The sequence below is a fragment of the Rana temporaria genome, chromosome 1 (genome assembly GCF_905171775.1).
Source record: "Rana temporaria chromosome 1, aRanTem1.1, whole genome shotgun sequence".
NCBI lineage: Eukaryota > Metazoa > Chordata > Amphibia > Anura > Ranidae > Rana > Rana temporaria.
Genome location: NC_053489.1, coordinates 67,438,830 through 67,460,433, shown reverse-complemented (window position 1 = coordinate 67,460,433; position 21,604 = coordinate 67,438,830). Strand labels below are relative to the sequence as shown.

The 21,604-nt window shown below is 42.4% G+C and overlaps 1 protein-coding gene across 3 annotated transcripts in view; it reads left to right on the top strand.

Annotated features, from left to right (window-relative positions):
• Window positions 1–16,589, top strand: part of PAIP1 (poly(A) binding protein interacting protein 1) — a 49,314-nt gene extending 32,725 nt beyond the window's left edge. For 2 of the 3 annotated variants that reach the window (XM_040339098.1, XM_040339082.1), the window contains exons 5-11: window positions 682–793; window positions 4,145–4,270; window positions 7,734–7,861; window positions 7,967–8,084; window positions 11,523–11,577; window positions 11,680–11,767; window positions 16,233–16,589. In XM_040339098.1, coding sequence (XP_040195032.1) covers window positions 682–793; window positions 4,145–4,270; window positions 7,734–7,861; window positions 7,967–8,084; window positions 11,523–11,577; window positions 11,680–11,767; window positions 16,233–16,332 — 727 coding nt within the window. In that variant the 3' untranslated portion in view covers window positions 16,333–16,589. The remainder of the gene's footprint in view (window positions 1–681; window positions 794–4,144; window positions 4,271–7,733; window positions 7,862–7,966; window positions 8,085–11,522; window positions 11,578–11,679; window positions 11,768–16,232) is intronic. The other variant, XM_040339090.1, reaches the window with a different exon arrangement.
• The last annotated feature ends 5,015 nt before the right edge of the window (window positions 16,590–21,604 follow it).

Genomic DNA, 21,604 nt, shown 5'->3' with positions numbered 1-21,604 from the left:
CCACACCCCCCTACAGTTGTAAACACACATGAGGTCACACATAACCCCTACAGCGCCCCCTGTGGTTAACTCCCAAACTGCAACTGTCATTTTCACAATAAACAATGCAATTTAAATGCATTTTTTTCTGTGAAAATGACAATGGTGTCAAAATTGTCCGAAGTGTCCGCCATAATGTCAGTCACGAAAAAAATCGCTGATCGCCGCCATAAGTAATAAAAAATGTATAAAAATGCAATAAAACTATCCCCTATTTTGTAAACGCTATACATTTTGCGCAAACCAACCGATAAACGCATATTGCGATTTTTTTTTTTTACCAAAAATAGGTAGAAGAATACGTATCGGCCTAAACTGAGGGGGGAAAAAACGTTTTTTTTATATATTTTTGGGGGATATTTATAGCAAAAAGTAAAAAATATTGCTTTTTTTTTTCCAAATTGTCGCTCTATTTTTGTTTATAGCGCAAAAAATAAAACCTGCAGAGGTGATCAAATACCACCAAAAGAAAGCTCTATTTGTGGGAAAAAGAGGACCGCTCAATTGTCTGTTAAAGCGACGCAGTTTCGAATCGCAAAACCTGGTCCTTTAGCGGCATTTTGGTCCGGGTCTTAAGTGGTTAAGTGATGCCATTTCATTTTGTTTGTTCATTTCGTACTTCTCTTTGTGATCTCACTTTAGGTGTCAGACAGAATTTGAAAAGAGAGACCAGGCAGCAAAAGGCGATGAAGCTACAAGAAAGCGATTTCATGCTTTTGTACTGTTCTTAGGTGAACTTTATCTTAACCTTGAGGTAAGACAGAAAAAAAAAATGTTATGTTAAAGGGGTTGTAAAGGTAAATTTTTTCTTCCTAAATGGCTTCCTTTACCTTAGTGCAGTCCTTCACTTACCTCATCTTTCCATTTTGCTTTTAAATGTCCTTATTTCTTCTGAGAAATCCTCACTTCCTGTTCTTCTGTCTGTAACTACACACAGTAATGCAAGGCTTTCTCCCTGGTGTGGAGTGTCGTGCTCACCCCTCCCTTGGACTTTAGGAGAGTCAGGACGCTCTCTACGTTGCAGATAAAGGAGCTGTGTGTTAGTTAGGCGTCCTGACCCTCTTGCTCGCCCCTCCCCCTCAGGGGAAGGGGCGAGCACTCCACACCAGGGAGAAAGCCTCACATTACTGTGTGGAGTTACAGACAGAAGAACAGGAAGTGAGGATTTCTCAGAAGAAATAAGGACTTTTAAAAGCAAAATGGAAGGATGAGGTAAGTGAAGGAGGACTGCACTAAGGTAAAGGAAGCTATTTAGGGTTTTTTTTTTTTTTTTTTACCTTTACAACTCCTTTTAAGTTTGCTCCATTCATCCAGATTTATCAGTTCATTAACTTTTTCAATTCATATTTTTTTTATTTGGTAGAAAATTACTCGGAACCCCCAAATATAGATAGATGGAGATATAGATAGATAGATAGATCTATCTATCTATTTTTTTTTTATTATTTTAATAGACACACTAGGAAATAAAATGGCAGCCATTGCAATTTTTTATGTCACACGGTATTTGCACAGCAATTTTCAAACGCATTTTTTTGGGGGGGGGGGGGGGGGAAACACTTTTGTAAATAAAAAAAAAAAAAAAACGGTAAAGTTAACCCAATTTTTTTGTATATTGTGAAAGATATTACGCTGAAAATTGCAAACGCTTGTGGAATGGCGCCAAACTTCGGTACCTAAATCTCCATAGGCTACGTTTTTGTAAATCTGTTTATTGAATTTTAACCATAGGCTACGTTTTTACGTTTTTTACAGGTTACCAGTTTAGAGTTAGAGGAGGTTATTATGCTAGAATTATTATTCTCGCTCTAGCGTTCGGAGATACCTCACATGTGTGGTTCGATCGTCGTTTACATGTGAGAACATTACCTGCATATGGGTTTGTTTATGTGTGCAAGCACGGATGAGACGGGGGTGCTTTCATTTTTATTTCTTTTTTTGGTTTGTTTTATTTTCTTTTTACACTTTCCTTTTTAATTTCATTTTTCACTTTTATTCCGATTGCAAGGAATGTTAACATCCCTTGAATTAGGGGTAGGGTATGATGGGTCCTCTTTATGGAGAAATGTGGGATCTGTAAGTCCCTACATCTCTCCTCTAGGCTGGAAAGCCTGAGATCAAAAATAAAATAAAAGAATCTCAGCTTTTACTTACACACACACACACACACACACACACAACTGCTGGTGCCGGATGTGACATTATAACCTTATTTTTCTTACAGGGGATGTTTACATTCCTTGTAATAGGAAAAAAAGTGATCCACAATGAAACAAATTGAAAGACCGTGTAATTATTATTTTTTTTTAATTAAAGCACCCCCATCCCTCCGTGCTCGCACACAGAAGTGAACGCATATGCAAGTCGCGCAGGCATATGTAAATGGTATTCGAACCACACATGTAAGTTATCGCCACAAAATTTAGAGCAATAATTCTAGCGCTAGACCTCCTCCTGTAATGCTAAACGGCTACCTGTGAAGACGTTTAAAGCGTCGCCTTGGGAGATTTTTTGGTAGTTTGTCGCCATTCCACGAGCATGAGCAATTTTAAAGCGCAGCATGTTGGGTATCTATTTACTCCGTGTAACATCTTTCACATTCTACAAAATAAAATTGGGGTAACGTGTTTTTTATTTTATTTATTAAAGTGCATTTTTCCCCAAAAAAAATTGTTCACAAAATCGCTGCGCAAATACCGTGTGACCGTTGCAACAATCGCCATTTTATTCCTTAGGATGTTTGCTAAAAAAAATGTATGTTCGGGGAGTTATAAGTAATTTTCTAGCAAAAAATATTGTAAACAAAAAGCGCCAGGAAAAAAAACCTGGTCTTCAAGTGGTTACACAACGTCTCACACATGTGCTTAAGTAAGGCAGACGGTTATTTGAAGCTGAGCTTAGACCCTGGATGCATACTGTGGTCGGGCACTTCTATAGACAAACAGTAAAAGAGGTAACTAACTTAAAGTGGTTCTAAAGGCAGAATGTTTTTTTTTTTTTTGGATCTTTTTTTTATTTTTATATGCAAACATTGAGATGATACACGCTTTCATGGACAAATGCTTGTGCAGAGGCTTTTGGTGTTTTACATAAGTCCAGCTGCCTACAGCCATTCTTTTGTATATACAAAGCACCAGGGATTCTACCCTTGAGGAGTTGTAAGCTGATAAATGTTCATATGAATAAGGCCTTTTAAATTAAAAAAACATTTCTTGGAGTTTTTTTTTTACTTTTTTTTTTTTTTTACAGCTTACTTTAATATTATTATATTAGATTGAATATTTGCTTACCAATGGAAAGAAATGGTAGTATTTTGTGTGCCTTTAAAACCTGCTTGGCTCTGTGTACTCCAAAGGAAAAGCCACACACTGATGATGTATTCTATAACCACCTTCAGCCAATTGGCTTTATCATAGAAGATCCTTTTATGATTAAGACCATCGGGTAAAATATGTCAGAGGGATGGTCTTGGGTGCTAAAACTTGTTGGCAAATTGAAGTTTTGCCTGTGAAGACATCATCAGTGCCCATCTTTTCCTTGGCATTTACACTAATGCCGCGTACACACCATCACTTTGTGATGAAAAAAACGACATTTTCTGTGAAGTAAAAAATGACCTTTTTGAAACTTCAATTTTCAAAGACGAAGTTGCCTACACACCATCGTTTTTCTCACAATGTTCTAGCAAAGTGAGGTTACGTTCCACCACGTTTTTCCATTGAAGCTCGCTTCATAAGTAGCTTCTGGGCATGCGCGGGTGTAAAAACGTCTTTTTAAACGACGTTTTTTGCTACACACGGTCAATTTCTGTGAAGTAAAAAACGTTTTGAAAAACGACATATAAAATTGAAGCATGCTTCAATTTTTTTTTGGTCGTTTTTTACAAGACATAAAATGACGTTTTCCCCCTCACGCGGTCAATTAAAGTGACGTTTTTAAAAACGTCGTTTTTTTTCATCACATAAAGTGATGGTATGTACGGGGCATAAGCTGTATGCAGAGGAGTGACGGAGTGCACCTGATTCAAGCATTTGCGGGGAGAGTTTGGGGCGTTGGAAGGGTACACTTTGCTTTTGACTCTAACCTGTCTTTTTTTTGTTTTTAGATAAAAGGGCCAAAGGGACAGGTGACTAAAGCACAGATCTTGCAAAGCGGTCTCAAGGAGCTGATGGATGCTTTATTCTCCAATCCAGTAGATGATAATGTAATTTGTGCCGTGAAACTGTTGAAGGTAAAAACAAGCATCTGGTATCCTCCATTTATATTAAACATCATAAATCCTCATTAATACTAAACTCTTTGGAGTTGGCACTTCTCCTACCTCCGCCTAGAAGTACATTCTCTGAACTACATTCCCTCAACAATTATTTGTTATTAATAAGCAGACCTTCACCCTCCCCCATGCACCTCAGTCGCCTTAGGCAAATGACGTGCACATGCAGTCTGCTGTACCTCCCGGCATGTGCACGTCTCATAACTTAGGAGTCAAAGCCTTCCATTTAGGAAAGTAGGAGGGGGCGGGACTACCGTTTTATTCCACAACACCTCTAGTGTTCAAGAGCTGTACAGATCAAGGAAAATTGCTATTCCGTAATCTGGTGGTACAAGAGCAAACACTTCTATACCGCCTACCAGAAGGTAGCAAAGTATACAGACCATTACCAGGATGTGAAGTATCTTCCAATATATTAATCGCTCTCCAAAGACCTCACCCCTCCCCCAATTCATCAATACTTGGTGGAATAACTCCTGCAATAATCTTCTGTGTAGGGGGGGAGGGGGGACTTGCCTATGTCGGTAGAGCGTGACCCAAGTCAACCTTGTGATCAATCTTTTCAGCAGCTGCTCCTGCACAGATTTTACAGGCCTCATGATGTTACAGGGAGTCATAAAATTGATTTCTAACGTTAAAAAAAATTGAGGGAGAGAGGAAAGTTTGGGGTGTAACCACTTGCCAACTGCCTAAGTGTGACAATACGTCATGATTTTACAGTAGAGTACCGAGATTATGGCTACAGCTAGATGCCACAACCCTGGTATTAAAATTTTCCCTCAGCCGCTGCTCTTTCCGATAAGAATGATCAGAGCAGCTGATTGGCTGCTGGATCACGTTTGGAAGCAACGAGAGAGGTTTCTCTATAAAGAGAACCTGTCATGTTTTATTGTTATCACAGGAGATGTTCGCATTTCTCGTGACTGCAATAAAAGTGATCAAATTTAAAGGGACAGTGTAAAAATACAAAAATGTAAAATTTTATGTAAATGTTTTTGTTTGTTTTTCTTTAAAGTGCCCCCATCCCCCTGTGCTTGCGCACAGTGGTAAACGCATAAGTAGATCATGCCCACATGTGAGGTATCGCCATGAACAATTATAGCGAGAACAATAATTCTAGCACTAGACCTCCTCTGTAATGCTAAACTGGTAACCTGTAAAACTTTTAAGTGTCACCTGCGGAGATTTTTTAAGTAGTTTGGCACCATTCCTCGAGTGTGTGCAATTTTAAAGTGTGACATGTTGGGTATGTATTTACTCAGCGTAACGTCATCTTTCGTACTTTACAATAAAATTGTGTTTTTTATATCTATCTATCTATCTACAGTGCCTTGCGAAAGTATTCGGCCCCATTGAACTTTGCGACCTTTTGCCACATTTTAGGCTTCAAACATAAAGATATAAAACTGTAATTTTTTTTGGAAGAATCAACAACAAGTGGGACACAATCATGAAGTGGAACGAAATTTATTGGATATTTCAAACGTTTTTTAACACTTTTTGCTGCGATTACAGCTGTAAGTCGCTTGGGGTATGTCTCTATCAGTTTTGCACATCGAGAGACTGACATTTTTGCCCATTCCTCCTTGCAAAACCGCTCGAGCTCCAGTGAGGGTGGATGGAGAGCGTTTGTGAACAGCAGTTTTCAGTTCTTTCCACAGATTCTCGATTGGATTCAGGTCTGGACTTTGACTTGGCCATTCTAACACCTGGATATGTTTATTTGTGAACCATTCCATTGTAGATTTTGCTTTATGTTTTGGATCATTGTCTTGTTGGAAGACAAATCTCCGTCCCAGTCTCAGGTCTTTTGCAGACTCCATCAGGTTTTCTTCCAGAATGGTCCTGTATTTGGCTCCATCCATCTTCCCATCAATTTTAACCATCTTTCCTGTACCTGCTGAAGAAAAGCAGGCCCAAACCATGATACTGCCACCACCATGTTTCACAGTGGGGATGGTGTGTTCAGGGTGATGAGCTGTGTTGCTTTTACGCCAAACATAACGTTTTGCATTGTTGCCAAAAAGTTTGATTTTGGTTTCATCTGACCAGAGCACTTTCTTCCACATGTTTGGTGTGTCTCCCAGGTGGCTTGTGGCAAACATTAAACAACACTTTTTATGGATATCTTTAAGAAATGGCTTTCTTCTTGCCACTCTTCCATAAAGGCCAGATTTGTGCAGTATACAACTGATTGTTGTCCTATGGACAGAGTCTCCCACCTCAGCTGTAGATCTCTGCAGTTCATCCAGAGTGATCATGGGCCTCTTGGCTGCATCTCTGATCAGTCTTCTCCTTGTATGAGCTGAAAGTTTAGAGGGACGGCCAGGTCTTTGTAGATTTGCAGTGGTCGGATACTCCTATTTCAATATTATCGCTTGCACAGTGCTCCTTGGGATGTTTAAAGCTTGGGAAATATTTTTGTATCCAAATCCGGCTTTAAACTTCTCCACAACAGTATCTTGGACCTGCCTGATGTGTTCCTTGTTCTTCATGATGCTCTCTGCGCTTTAAACGGACCTCTGAGACTATCACAGTGCAGGTGCATTTATACAGAGACTTGATTACACACAGGTGGATTCTATTTATCATCATTAGTCATTTAGGTCAACATTGGATCATTCAGAGATCCTCACTGAACTTCTGGAGAGAGTTTGCTGCACTGAAAGTAAAGGGGCTGAATAATTTTGCACGCCCAATTTTTCAGTTTTTTATTTGTTAAAGTTTAAAAAATCCAATAAATTTCGTTCCACTTCATGATTGTGTCCCACTTGTTGTTGTTGAGTCTTCAAAAAAAAAAAAAATACAGTTTTATATCTTTGTTTGAAGCCTGAAATGTGGCAAAAGGTCGCATTTCTGTGTGTCTTTTGGGATTATAAGAAATAATCTTGTAAAAAAAAATATATATATATATATATTTTAATAGTAGTACACCCCCCAGCCCCCACAAATTCTTACCTGAGCCCAATCTCGATCCATTGCTGTGCACATCTGCAGCAGCTCTTCTCCCCTCTTCCCGGTCTCACAGGCTTGGCAGAGAGCAGCAAGAGTCATTGGCTCCTGCTGTTGTCAGTCAAAACCTGAGTGGGGGGATGGGACTGAGCCGTGTTCGGGATATAGCTCGCATGAGTGCCCCCATAAAATGCAGCTTCCTTTTGGGGCGAAGAGAGGAGGAGCTAGGCGCACTGTAGGGGGCCCCAGAAACAGTTAAGTATGGTATGATTGTTTTAAAAAAAAATAACCTTTAAATAAAGCTTTACAATCACTTTAACTATCAAAGCTTACATTTTTATTTTATTAGCACCTAATATTTTAAAAGTGACGCAACTCTTTAAATTGGCAAGTGCTGCAAGGTAGGATATAGAGGGCCATGTGCATCCTGTAAAATGTCATTAAATGCTGCACTTTTTTTTTTTTGTAGCTTACTGGATCAGTCCTTGAAGATGCATGGAAAGAGAAAGGGAGCTCTTACATGGATGAAGTGATCCAGAGAATGAAGAATGTCGTTCTGGATGCCCAATGTAGCAGGTTGAGAATTAGCCTATCACAGTTTGTATTAAATTTGGACTTTGGTGATTTGTGAAACCATTTTTGCATCAACACAACCTATTACTTTATTTTTTTTAAATGATGTTTTTCACGTTATTGCTTCAGGGATGTGAAACAAATGCTCCTGAAATTGGTGGAGCTTCGGTCGAGTAACTGGGGAAGAGTTCACACAGCATCGACCTTCAGTGAATCTACACCTGAAAATGACCCCAATTATTTCATGGTAAGATTTCTGCTGTTGGTATAATAATTGTAGGCATTAACTTTTACAGCAGTGCCTGTATGCTTATTTAGCTTTGTCATGTTGCTCCTTGATTTTTTTTATTATATGGAAAGAACTGTCTTCAGCCCTTTTGCTGCCAGGTCTGTATGTCAAGGGTGCTGATCGGGCATGTGTCTGCTCTCCCTCCCTTCTTGTTGCTTACCCAGAAGGGGCATGTAAAATGTCACTTTTGGGTCCCCCTGTCAGTGTCTCCGGCCAGTATGGCCAGGAAAACATTGAATGCCGTGTGATCTGTACAGCGTTAGATTCAGTGGAGCACAGGGGAGACCTGCCGGGTCCTTTAGACCAGTGTTTCTCAACTCCAGTCTTCAAGGCACACCAACAGGTCATGTTTTCAGGATTTCCCTCAGATGAAACGGCTGTGGTAATTACTAAGGCAGTGAAACTGATCAAATCACCTGTGCAAAATAATGGAAAGCCTGAAAACATGACCTGTTGGTGTGCCTTGAGGACTGGAGTTGGGAAGCACTGCTTTAGACCCTGGATATCTCATTAAAGAGAACCTGTCACCAAAAAATCATCACATGGGTGACTTTTTGTTCCCTATGTAATGGGGGGGGGGGGGGGGTTAAGTTAAAAAAAAGAAAAAAAAGAATTGTAAAATATTAAAGTTACACCCAAGCACATAAAATCCACCCCAAAACATTTTCAGGCCCCCTACATATACACACGTAAAAACATAAACGCGCAGCTTGGGGGAGCCTACACATAAAAACGTCAATTGCGATACACATGTTACACATCGCCTCACACGCCAGTGAGCGCAATATTTCTAGCACCAGACCTCCTCAGATCATCTGTAGAGGGCTTTTAATGTGTCGCCTATGGAAAATATTGGGTATTGAAGTTTGTTGCCATTTCACAGGCGCACGCAAATTTTAAGGTTTGGTATCCATTTACGCTGTGCAACTTCGACTTGTATATATTACAGAAAAATTGTGTAATTTATTGCGTTTGTGTGACCCAAAGTTGACTTTAGTGTAATTCTTTCTTAAATTTTGCGTTTCCTAGACCTTCCTAGACCTACAATAATATTGTGTGATATATAAAATTGGAACTACCACTATTTTGTTCTCTAGGGTGTTCTGCTTTTAGAAAATATGATGTTTTGGGGGTTTACGCAATCTTCATGCCCAAAATCATTTTATAAACAAATTACTGTCTGAGAACTCAGATTTTTGCTTTTTTTTTTTTCTACTGATCAAAACACAGCGCTTGTTTGCGCACCTGAGTGTACAGGCACATTGTAAACGATAGGCTTCATTTTAGATCAGTAAAAAAACGCTGAGCAGTTTTCAGGCAGCAGTGTGTAAGAGGCCTAATTAAACCTGCCCGCTTATTAAATAGATATGACCCCCCCTGCTGTGTTTAGGAAGGACTTATGAGGCAGCGCAGTCACATGACAACCAGTTTAAAAGTTAAAAAAAAAATATGAAATGAACGTGTTTTGATCCATGAATTTCCATTTGCTCCATTAGGAAGCCTTTTAATGCTGTCTGTTCCCAAATACTTAAAAGTGCTTGTAAAGTCGAAAGTTTTTTTTATCTTAATGCATTCTATGCATTAAGATAAAAAAAAAAAAAAACGTCATTGTGCAGCAGCCCCCCTAACACTTACCTGAGCCCCGTCTCTATCCAGCAATGTACACGAGTGCCTCAGCCATCCGGGACTCTCCCTCTTGTCTGAGACACCGCAGTGGCACCATTGGCTCCCACTGCTGTCAATCAAAGTAAGTTGGTAATTAGGAGAGAGAGGGTGTGGGGCCGAACTGCAGCTTCGTTTATGAATGGACACACAGAGCTGCATCTCGGCTTGTGTGCCCCATAGCAAGCTGCTTACTTTGGGGACACTCAACAGGAGGGAGGGGCTAGGAGCTCCGAAGAGGGACTAGAGAAGAGGAGGATCCGGGCTGCTCTGTGCAAAACCACTTCAGAGCAGGTAAGTATGACATATTTTTAAAGATAAAAAAAAAATAGACTTTAGTATTACTTGGCCTCTTTGTCAATGTTACACTATAAATGTAGAAAATATGATGCTGCATTATAATGAACAATGAATAAATGTGAATCCAACGTGTAAATGAACAAAAATAAGGAATTTTTTAATTTCTTTACATGTGGGATTCACATTTTATAGTTCACTATATTTAGGAATTGGCAGCGCAGCATCATATTTTCTACGGTATTGTTTGCAGTTGTGGAAATACAATTAGGTGCTAGCGGCCGCTAAGTTTATATTCACTTTATATTGGTGATTTATAGTTGCTTAACACGGGTAGCGCAGGAGTCACATACCTAATGTTACTCTATACCCACACCAGGTAAAAGAAGGGCCCACTATTCACGCATTGTATGAATTCTGAATGTATGCACTGCATTGCCTCTGTGCCTTGGAGTGTAATATGTTGCTGGTATTTTATGCACTTCTGCAACGCTTTAGTGTAAAATGGGCCAAAAGCACTTTGTCAGGGACTGCTGCATTGGTGAAGCATCGGGCACTATGACCCAAGTTTCTATCGCAGACTTGTTTTTCAAGATTCATGCTCCGGGCTGTTATGCTTTTCATTGCTACACTAATGTTGCCCTATCACCTGATATGTGCATGATTATCTCCTGTTATTTAATGATAAGAAAGAAAGACACATTGCTGGAGCAGGGCCTGCACCCTTTAAGGCTCCATTCACACTTGTATGACTTGTCATGCGATTTTGGACACATAGGTGTTCATTTACTAAAACTGGTGCACACAGAATCTGGTACAGCTGTGCATAGAAACCAATCCACTTCCAGGTTTTATCAAAGCTTAATTGAACAAGCTGAAGTTAGAAGCTGATTGGCTATCATGCACATCTGCACCAGATTTTGCACTCTCCGTATTAGTAAATCAACTCCAAGTCGCAGGCCATTGTTTTCAATGGCACCTGTTCAGATCGCAGTGACTTTGAAAAGGTGACTGCACTACTTTTGATGCGACTTTGTGTAAAGTCTGAAAGTCGTGCGACTTTGGAATCACGCAAGTGTGAATGGAGCCTTGAAGAATTGAAACTCAAGATTTTTTATTTTTTTTTGCGTTATGCGCTGTAAATTCTGTCATTGTTGGCCAGTGTTTTCCAGTTTTCATTTATAATGCAGAAAATTGGGGGATGGGGGAAGTGCCTGGTGTACGCTGTGAGCACAATCCTTTGACTTCCTCATTTTATATGTGAAATTGATTTATGAAGGTAGATTGTAGGGGAAGAATAACGTTGAGGAAAAGGGGTGGTGTTGAAGAGGCTGAGGAGGTGAAGGGGTAAAAATGTATGTAAAACCTGAAAGTCGTAACTCCGTATCGTTGACAAGGTTTGCCAATAATGCACAATTGTGTTTTTATCCTTTTTAGAATGAGCCCACGTTCTATACGTCCGATGGCATTCCCTTCACTGCAGCAGACCCAGGTGAGAATGGTTGGATTCTGCTGCATACATATTATATTGTTCAGTACACTGTTCTGGTAATACTGGAATTGGGTACAGCGCTAACTGTTTTTGTGTTTTCAGATTATCAAGAGAAATACCAGGAGATGCTGGTTAGAGAGGATTTCTTCTATGAGGAGAATGGAACAGACTTGCCTGGTTCAGAGGATCCGTATGTCTTTTTTTTTTTTTTAGTTTTGAAATCTACTTTTACATTTTTTTCATGCACATTTGCAACACATTGAAACTTTATCAAGTCGCCTTCCAGGACAGCCTGTGAGACGTAGAGCTCCTTCCACTGGGACAGCAAACACGTTATCCCCCATCACTTAAAAGGCGGTCCTCCCAGGTCTGCCCTTTGGTATTGGCGTTTCCTCCGGACAGGGGGTTAACATGTTTCCTGAAACAGATGTGGATCCCTGGGTTTCATGGGCTTTGTGCCGAGGGGGCAGTTTGCTTTTTAATGGTACCTTCTCCTGCCCAGCGCGATACCTCTTATGGGTAAGGGGGTGGTTGTGGGTCCCCTGTTTTCAGTGCCTGGAGAGGGGCGAGACCGCTGTGCATGTCCTGCATTGCCACTGCTGTAAGCCGGGATGGTGGGGGGCGTGCTGCGTTCCCGGACTTGTGCAGCGGATATGCAGCTCCTTTTTGTCTCGGTGTGGGGCAGAGCCTCTGCGCTCCGTGCCAACTAAGGAGAAAGTGGCGTGCGCCTCTTCCGGGCTGACTGACGTCACCTTTGCTAGATGCCAGTTAGTCACCTTTAGGCGCAAACAAGGGGCTTTTTGTGGAAGGTAAAAAAAAAAAATCCCTCTTCTCCATTACCTCTGCACATGGAAAGGGTGCTGGCCCTGCATGCATCAGGAAGCAGATAGTGAAAAGTCTGGATGTCCACACTCCCATAAATTCACCCTTTATGGATCCATGATAGAAAAACGACAATCCATATAATACAGCAATTGGGGGGGGGGGGGGGGTATAAATACAGCATAACTAATGCGTTTTACACCTTCCCTGGTGCTTAGTCATAGCTTTTTGTAGGTGGTGTGCAGACCCAACAGAGGCTGAAAAAATACCCTTCAGCTTCTCTTTACTGACTTTGTCTGTAAACATTGTTCACCCTCTATCTGTATCACCCAATTATGTGATTGGCAGCAGAGCTACAGTTGCAACCACTGCCCCTCAAACCATCAAAATATAGCCGATGATTGGACAATCAGGCACCATGCAATGGGAAGGAAAGGAGGTCACATACTCTTCCCCCCCCCCCCCTCATACCTGATAGTACTGGGCATTTCTCTTTTATAATCTGTCTTTATTAAAGTTTGAACAATACAAGGGGTAAAAACATATATACATAAAAAAAAAAGGATAAAAATAAAGTTGGTCACAAAAACAATATTGGTATTATATAGCATGACACAAATTTCGAAGGTTCCAGAACTCCGTAGGTAGGGAACCTTCCAATGGGAGGAATAGGCCACTCATGCAAATTGATAAATAAGCTTGTAAGACAGGGAGGGCAGTACTGGGTATTTACCCCTTCCATGCAAGCCAGGCGCCCCCCCAGCTGCAACGTGCACTGGTTATGTTGGTGCTTCCTACAACTGCTGGACATCAGTCCCTGCCTTCAAGGAGCTTACAATCTAAGGTTCCTAACTCCCCTTCATGCATAAATATACTAGAGCCAATATAGACAGGATCCAATTAACCTACCAGCATGTCTTTGGAGTGTGGGAGGAAAAAAGAGTACCTAGAGGAAACCCAAACAGACACAGGGAGAACATGCGAACTGGGTACAGGTAGTGTCATGAATCATTTTATCTAGGTCAAGTTTTTGACTAGTAAAATGTCTGTTTTTGTGCTCTTAACGTGGACCTTCTATCTATTAAATCTTCTGCCCTTTGGATAGTAAAACATTTATTTTCTGCCAGTAATTCCCTTTATACAGCCCACTAACTGTTTCTTGTCTGTTAAAAAGTCTAGGCTTATGACATCATGCACCGCTCTCTCTCTGGCTCTGTGCGGGTTTGCCAGGAAGGGAGGGGGGATGAGTCGTAAGATGGCCACTGAGAGCTGCAGGGCTGGAGGTGTTGCTCTGTGTAAATCAAGGAAGTGAACATGCAGCACCGTCAGCTGCCCGCAGTTAAAATGGTTGCAGCCAGACTCTGTGGAAGGAGATTTCTGTAGCATATTTGGCAAGTACAGAATCACAGTATATATAAAATAATATGCAATATTATATGCATACAAGTGGTTGGAGGGAAGCTTTAGAATGGCAAAGATGTTTTTATTTCAAATTACCGTATATACTCGAGTATAAGCCAAGTTTTTCAGCCCTTTTTTTAAGGCTGAAAATCCCTACCTTGGCTTATACTCGAGTCAGTGTGCCTGACGTTATTGAGAGGATGCGGGCGTCCATCGTTTAAAACTTGCGGTCGCCTCCTGGTCCCTTCCGTGATAGGCGTAACCGTGTCTGCTGAGAAACGCCTATCACGAACGTTCTCTCATCCTCGGGTTTCCCAGCAGACACTGTGTACAGTGTTCCGCCAATCACGGACGCCTTTTCATCCTCGGACAAGAGAATGTCCGTGATTGGCTGAACAAAGTGTCTGCTGGGAAACTGAGTCCGAGGATGAGAGAATGTCCGTGATAGGCGGAACTGTGTCTGCTGAGAAACGCCTATCACTGAAGGGACCAGGAGGAGACCGCGAGTTTTAAACAAAGAATGGACGCCCGCAGCCTGTCAGTTTCAGGCATAGTGAGGTTGGCACAGTGAGGTTGCAATGGGCACAGTGAGGCGTGCAAATGAGCATTGTTGACCCTCTTTTCCGCTTATAGTGGCTGCTGCATTCTCACCCTAGGCTTATACTTGAGTCAATAAGTCTTCCCAGTTTTTTGGGGTAAAATTAGGTGCCTCGGCTTATACTCGAGTATATATGGTATGTGAGCAGACTGCAGTTCCTCTTTGAAGCCGTTCTCCAGTTTTGAATGGTGTTTGAATACTTTGTTTGGACCAAGCTGGTTCAAAGGAACTGTTATACCTCTCTAAGACCTGTAGCAGCTTTCAGCACTGTATGAGCTTTATGTAGCCTCGGCAGCGCTATGTTTCAGTAGTAAGATGGTAACTTCCTTTCCCACTCCTGGAACAAAACTGAGTGGGGCTGAGCAGAGCTGTGTATTCTGTGATTGAATACATATACAAAGCTTCTTCTGAATGGCTGAGTTGGAGATTGGGATGTCATACAGCCTAGAGCCACTGCATGTCTTAGTGAAGTACATTGTTTATTTGGACCAGCTTAGTTAGAACTTCCACATAGCAGCACCAGGATCGTCTGTTCAAAACCCAACCATGACACTTACCTGTGGGGAGATTAAGAGCACAAAAACAGAAATTTTACAAATCAAAAACTTGACCCAGATAAAATGATTCATGACACCACCTGCACTGAGTTTACATGTTCTCCCTGTGCCTACATGGGTTTCCTCTGGGAACTCAGGTTTCCTCCCACACTCCAAAGACATGTTGGTAGGTTAATTGGATCCTGTCTATTTTGGCCCTAGTATGTGTATGCATGAATGGGGACCTTAGACTTCAAGCTTCTTGAGGGCAGAGACCAATGTTAATGTACAAATATATATGTGTAAGGCGCTGTGTGAATTGATGGCGCTATAGAAGTATCTGAAATAAATAAACTTAAAGCGGAGTTCCACCGAAAAATGTAACTTCTGCTTTTCGGAAACCCCCCCCCCCCCCTCCGGTCTCACATTTGGCACCTTTCTGGGGGGAAGTGGGTGCAATACCTGTATAATACAGGTATTTGCACCTACTTACGGGTAGAGTTACTCCGCTTCCCGTCCCCCTTCCCACCCCCGCTGCCTTTTGGGAAACATACTGGTCCCAGGAGACAGCGGGGATCACTTCCGGATTCCCTCACCGAGGATGGCGGTGGGGGCAGCCGTGAGACGAGCGATTGCTCATCTTCTGCTGCCGACATCGCAGGCACCCTGGACAGGTAAGTGTCCATTTATTAAAAGTTTGTAGCTGCTGGCTTTCAATATATTTTTTTTTTTTCACGGAACCTCCGCTTTAAAGCCGGAAAAATAAAAAGAAATCAAATATTGCAGCTGCTGACTTTTAATATAAGGACACTTGCCTGCCCAGGGCCCATGCGATGTCCTCACCCGATCTGTCCCTCGGCTCCCGGGTGGAGGCGCCACCATCTTCAGTAAGGGAATAAGGAAGTGAAGCCTTGCGGCTTCACAGCCTGGTTTCCTACTGCGCATGCGCGAGTTGCGCTGCCTAATCTCACTGGTTTCTGCTTTCTTCTGGGACCTGTGTATCTCCCAGAAGACGGCGGGGGGGGGGGGGGGCTGAACATGGCGTAGATCGCTGCGGATACTGCGGCTGTCTATGCCCGGAAGTGGGAGGAAATACCTGGATGGTATTTCGGGTATGATCTCCCCCCTGAAAGTGACACCCGAGGGGGGTGAAGGAATCTGAAAAGCGGAAGTTCCATTTTTGGGTGGAACTTCGCTTTAAGCTGGAGATCCGCTCTAATGCAACATTTAGTCCTGGCCACTAGATGACAGCAGACCGTGAAAGTGATTTTTATTTTTTATTTTTCCTGCCCTTCTAGTTTCCTCGATGATTCAGATGATGATGATGAAATGGACCCCGAGATGGAAGAAGCTTATGAGAAGTTTTGCTTGGAGTCGGAACGTAAAAGAAAACAGTGAAGAATGAACGTGGCGAGTGTGATTATCATGTTTAGCAAACTGGGCAGACTTATTGTTCTCACACCAAATTTATTACGTTTGAGCTTATCAGAATCTTAGAAGTTTATGCAAAACTCCATGATAAACTGAATGCCAAAAAGTGTATGCTGATACCCTGTAACTTAAAGATAAATAGTTTGTGTATATATTATAGTTTAATTTCTGTACAGTTCAAAGGAAAGTATGTTTGCGTTGCAATAAAAATCAATTCAAAGTTACCGTGTTGAAGAAAAACAACATTTCATGACTTAATGAGCTGACGCTTATAGTATGTCAATATACATTGCAGAAATTGTGAATTATTCTGAAACTGGTTTACCTGGCCTGGAGGGGGTAGCAGCTTACCATATGAAGCTGTCAGTCTCTTGAGATGAGCCCTGACCCCCTACCCAGCTGGTATAAGTGCAAGTGTCACCTTATACATAGCAGAAGAAGCAGCTTTTCTGGAATGGAACAATGTTGAGATCACGGCAGCTGAGATACGGTGCGCTGGTGGTGGTTGCATTTAGCGGTCATATAGCGACTGCAGTTTATTCGCTTCCACGTCACTTCTTTTGGTCAAATCTCATTTTGTGCGATTGTTATTTAAAAAAAATTTAACCCTTGAGATTTGTCATATGTGTTATGGTGGTCCAGGCAGTTTGAGTTCAAAGGCTCCAATCCTACCAGACCGCTTCAGGTTCTTTGGGCCCCAGTGTGTTGGGATTCATATTATAATGTACTAAGCTGTAATTTGCAATTTTCTATAGTTTCACGTTAGATTGTTCTTCTGTTAGTTAAGCGTGATGTGTATTGGCTCCTCGCTGTCTCCTAATGTTAAAGTTGAACTCCAGGCAGATATAGAAAAAAACAAAAATTAGTGCAGCTCTGTAATAATAAAATCCTCACATTTATTTTATTTTATTTTTTAAAAGCAAGCAGTAAATATCTGAGTTTGACATTTTCTTATTCTTGCAGTCCCTGTAAAATAGAGCTCAGAGTGGGGGAGGAAAAAACAGCAAAACGGCAATCGGCTGTGCTGCATTGCACGGTGCATGTTGATTGGACTATAGAGCACTCATCAATCTTCTGCTTCTCCCGTCACCGTCCATTCACAATCTTGGGTGCAGAGGAGATCTGTATGTGGTGTTAAAGTGCTTCCTCACTCTGGGGGAAAAATAAATGAAAATTCAGCAGCTAGAAATTCTGTAGCTGCTGACTTTTAATAAAAACACTTACCTGTCCAAGGATCCAGGCTAGTTCTTCACTAGTGTTCAGGTTCCCGGCATCTGCATCTAAACTTTGGGCTGCCGGATGTGCTGCTTCAAAGCTGCGCTGCGCTTTTAAACAGTCCTGCAGTCTTCTGGGGGTTGTGACGTGTCTGAGAAGACTATGGGGAGGGAGAGGGAGACGAAAACGTCTGCTCAGATCACATAGGCAAAACTAGGTACCTGCTCCCCCATGCCAAATGTGGAGGAGGAGGACTTAAAGTTGTTCTACAGGCTCAAGGGTTTTTTAGTTTCATGTATTCTGTGCATGAAGGTAAAAAACCCTTCTCTGTCTGTGCAGCAGCCCCCTTCCCCCTCCGGCATACCTGTCTGAGTCTGATCTTCTTCCAGTGCTGTGTACAAGAGCCTCGGCTCTCTGTGTAGACTCACCCTCCTCATTGGTTGAGATATCAGAGGGAACCATTATCTGCTTTCAATCACAGCCAATGGGGAAAAGCGAGGGGCTGAGCCAAGCCGCGGATTTGTGTGTCAATGCGGCTCTGGAACACCCGTTTCAAGATGTTTGCTCTGGGGGCAGGAGGGGGAGGAGCCAAGAGCACTGACAGGGGACCCGAGAAAAGGAGGATCCGTGCTGCTCTGTGCAAAACCATTACACAGAGCAGATAAGTATAACCTGTTTATTATTTTAATGTAAAAAAAATTCAAAGCTTTAATATCACTTTAAAGTGGAACTTTTGCTTGAAATTCTGCTTTAAAGGGGTTGTAAACCCTTGTGTGTTTTTTTCCCCCTTAATGCATCCTATGCATTAAGGTGAAAAAACACCTTGCAGTGTCCAGCCCCCTGTTTTACTTTCCTGAGCCCTGAATTCCCGTGGGCGCAATCCCATGTCACTCTCTCCACGGGTTCTCGGCTCTTCATTGGATAGATTGATAGCCGCGCAGCCATTGGCTCCCACTGCTGTCAATCAAATCCAATGACGCGAGAGGTGGGGCTGAGTCATACACTCTGCGTCTATGGTCGCCGAGTGTATGACACAGGAGCGCGCCCGCAAGGTAACCCCCCTCGGGAGAGAGCTTCCCAGAGGGGGTAATCTAATGTGGGGGGGAGCCGCCGTGGGACCCCAGAACAGGAGGATCGGGGCCACTCTGTGCAAAACGAACTGCACAGTGGAGGTAAGTATAACATGTTTGTTGTTTAAACAAAAAAAAACTGAACCTTAAGAGCCGGTTCACACACGGGCGACCTGTCGGGCGACTCAGCCGCGCTGACAAGTCGCGGTCCACAGTAGTCAATGGAACCGCTCTAATAGGAGCGACGCAAGTCGCTCCGACTTAGAAAAAGGTTCCTGTACGACTTTGGTGGCGATTCGGGGCGACTTGCATTGACTTCAATACAGAAGTCATTTTGCAAGTTGCCTCTCAAGACGCCTTGAGATCGCCTTGCCGAGTTGCCCCCAAAGTCGTGCCGCCTGTGTGTGAACTGGCTCTTAGTGTCTCTTTAAACTGCAGCAGAGTAAAATCGCAGGTAAGCTGTGCTTAGTCTTAGGACAGCATGGACAGGAATACAAATTCTTTATAACTTCATTCTATGTATTTTATTTGTGTATTTGGAGGTTTGTCTGCCTGGAGTTCCGCTTTAAGGGGAGAGATGTAGGGGTTTGGTAAATGTACAAGGTAGTGTTGTTATGGAAGATAAACAGGGGCTTTAAAATCCCCAGAAATTTCTGTTCCCGGAATCCTTTAAGACCACATCTTTCCCTCTGCCATAATCTGGTGATACATTTGTCCTCTGGAGTCCCAAGGCAGGGCTGTCCTGGAGGATTCATAGAATAGAGATTACTGAGAAGTGCAATGGATTCTGAATGATGGCAAAGCCTCCAAAGGGGGATGAAAAAGACACTGTTTTATAATAAGGTACACATTAGAAGAAGGAATTTCCACAGATGTATGTGAAATATATGTTCTGTACTTTATAATGAAGTATTTACAGTTTGTTTTTCAAAATTAGTTGATTGAAATTGTTTTCTTAAAGATTTGTGTAAATGAAATAAAACAGATGTGAGAAGTTTGGAAAACCATGTTAGCAATAACTATTCTAATTTGCAAATGATATTCTAGATTATTATTTCTGTGTTCCGTCCCCTCCGGTGCTTTGCATGCCCCAAATTTGTCTCCTCTCTTTGGAGACTCCAATTCCCGATCACAGGCTGCAGTTCATTGCTAGGCTTCTTATTTCTGATAACAGGCATAGCGTCCTGGTGTAAGGTGTTCCTGATTCTTTCTTGCAGCCACCTTTGTCGCTGATTATCAGGTTGTATTGTATTAAACTTGGCCTTGCATGAACTGATATTTAGCCAAGTTAAGTTGCCTTTTTAGGGATGGTTCACACTAGCTGCATTACAGTGCAAGCAGCCGTCTGTTGCAGGTCTGACAGGGAAGCAGTAAGATCGCAGTTCAAGAGCATTGCGCTTTTACTTTTTTATTTTTAACTTGAAGCATCAAATACCGACACTTCATGTCATTCAGCACAGTGCCATTCAGTGCACTGTAAACAAAAGGCATGTCTGCATTTTTCTGCACCGCACATCACACTAGTGTTGTGAACAGGATATACAGAAAACAATTGTTTTCTATATGTCCTTGAGGTGACTGGCGTTTATCCAGTGCAGAAAAATGCTGTTTAAGGCCCCTTTCACACGATCGGACCGTTCAGGTCTGCCTGTCAGTTTTGACAGCGGATCTGAACTGCCGCTCCATGCAGTCCTAAGGAGCGTCGGATGTCAGCGGAGACATGTCTGCTGACATCCGATCCGCCAAAATCGGACGTTTGGCGATACGTCCCCATCCGTCCATGGCTGATCGGATCGGGTGAGATCTGATGAAAATGGACATGCTGTCCGTTTTCATCAGATCGCTCCACAGGAGACAGTGGCGCTGCACAAGCCCCTCCCCGCTCAGTGAGCAGAGAGGAGCTTGTCATCCGCCAGCTCAGCGGAGAGATCTCCCGCTGAGCTGGCGGACTCCGTAGCAATGGATTCTGCCTGTGTGGAAGAGGGCTAAAGCACATAGTCTGAACAAGCCCTTTAGCCTTTTTTTTTGCTTGTAACCATCACATGTCTGGGATGTGGCCTTCTCCTTATGTTTTTAAATATTGTTTAGGCAAGATGGAATGTCCAGTCACAGGATGAACTCCTTTGTTCATGTGTATGATCATCTAACAACTTTTGCCCCACAATAAGTTTTAACTTGCCAGAATTTCTCTAAGCCTAGATCAGGTGTCTCAAACTGGCAGCCCTCCAGCTGTTGCAAAACTACAAGTCCCATCATGCCTCTGCCTATGGGAGTCATGCTTGTAACTTGCAGCTTTGCAGTGCCTCATGGGACTTGTAGTTTTGCATAATCTGAAGGGTGCCAGTTTGAGTTCCCTGGCTTAGTCAGTTCCTTTTTTTTTTTTTTTTCAAGGTAGTCCAGCCATTACTATAGGGGCTGATTGGTATAGGCATAGGTTTGCTTTAAAGCATGGGTGCGCAACCTGTGGCCCTCCAGCTGTTGCAGAACTACAAGTCCCATGAGGCATTGCAAGGCTCCCAAAGCAAACATGAATCCCAGAGGCATGATGGAACTTGTAGTTTTGCAACAGCTGGAGGGACACAGGTTCAGCACCCATGCTTAAAGGATAAGTTCATCTTTTGTAACGCACTACACCCATATTTCGAGTGTAATATGTTATAGATGCAGCAGCTCCCACACCCTCCTGATCCCCTGTTTTGACGGTGAGCAGGGGGAATTTCTCCCCCTGCTCGCTGTCACAATAAAAAATATAAATAAAAAAATCTGCGGCTGTACAGGGCTCCGCACGAGGTACGAGCAGACAGCTTACACGGGCTGTCTGCAAGAGTCCTGCATTGCACCCACGATCAGCTGATGATTGGTGCAATGCTTTGCGGGCTCATAGTAAAAAAATAAAATAAATGCATTTTTTTTTTCACCTGCAAAACAATGTGCATTTATTTTTTTCTATTTTT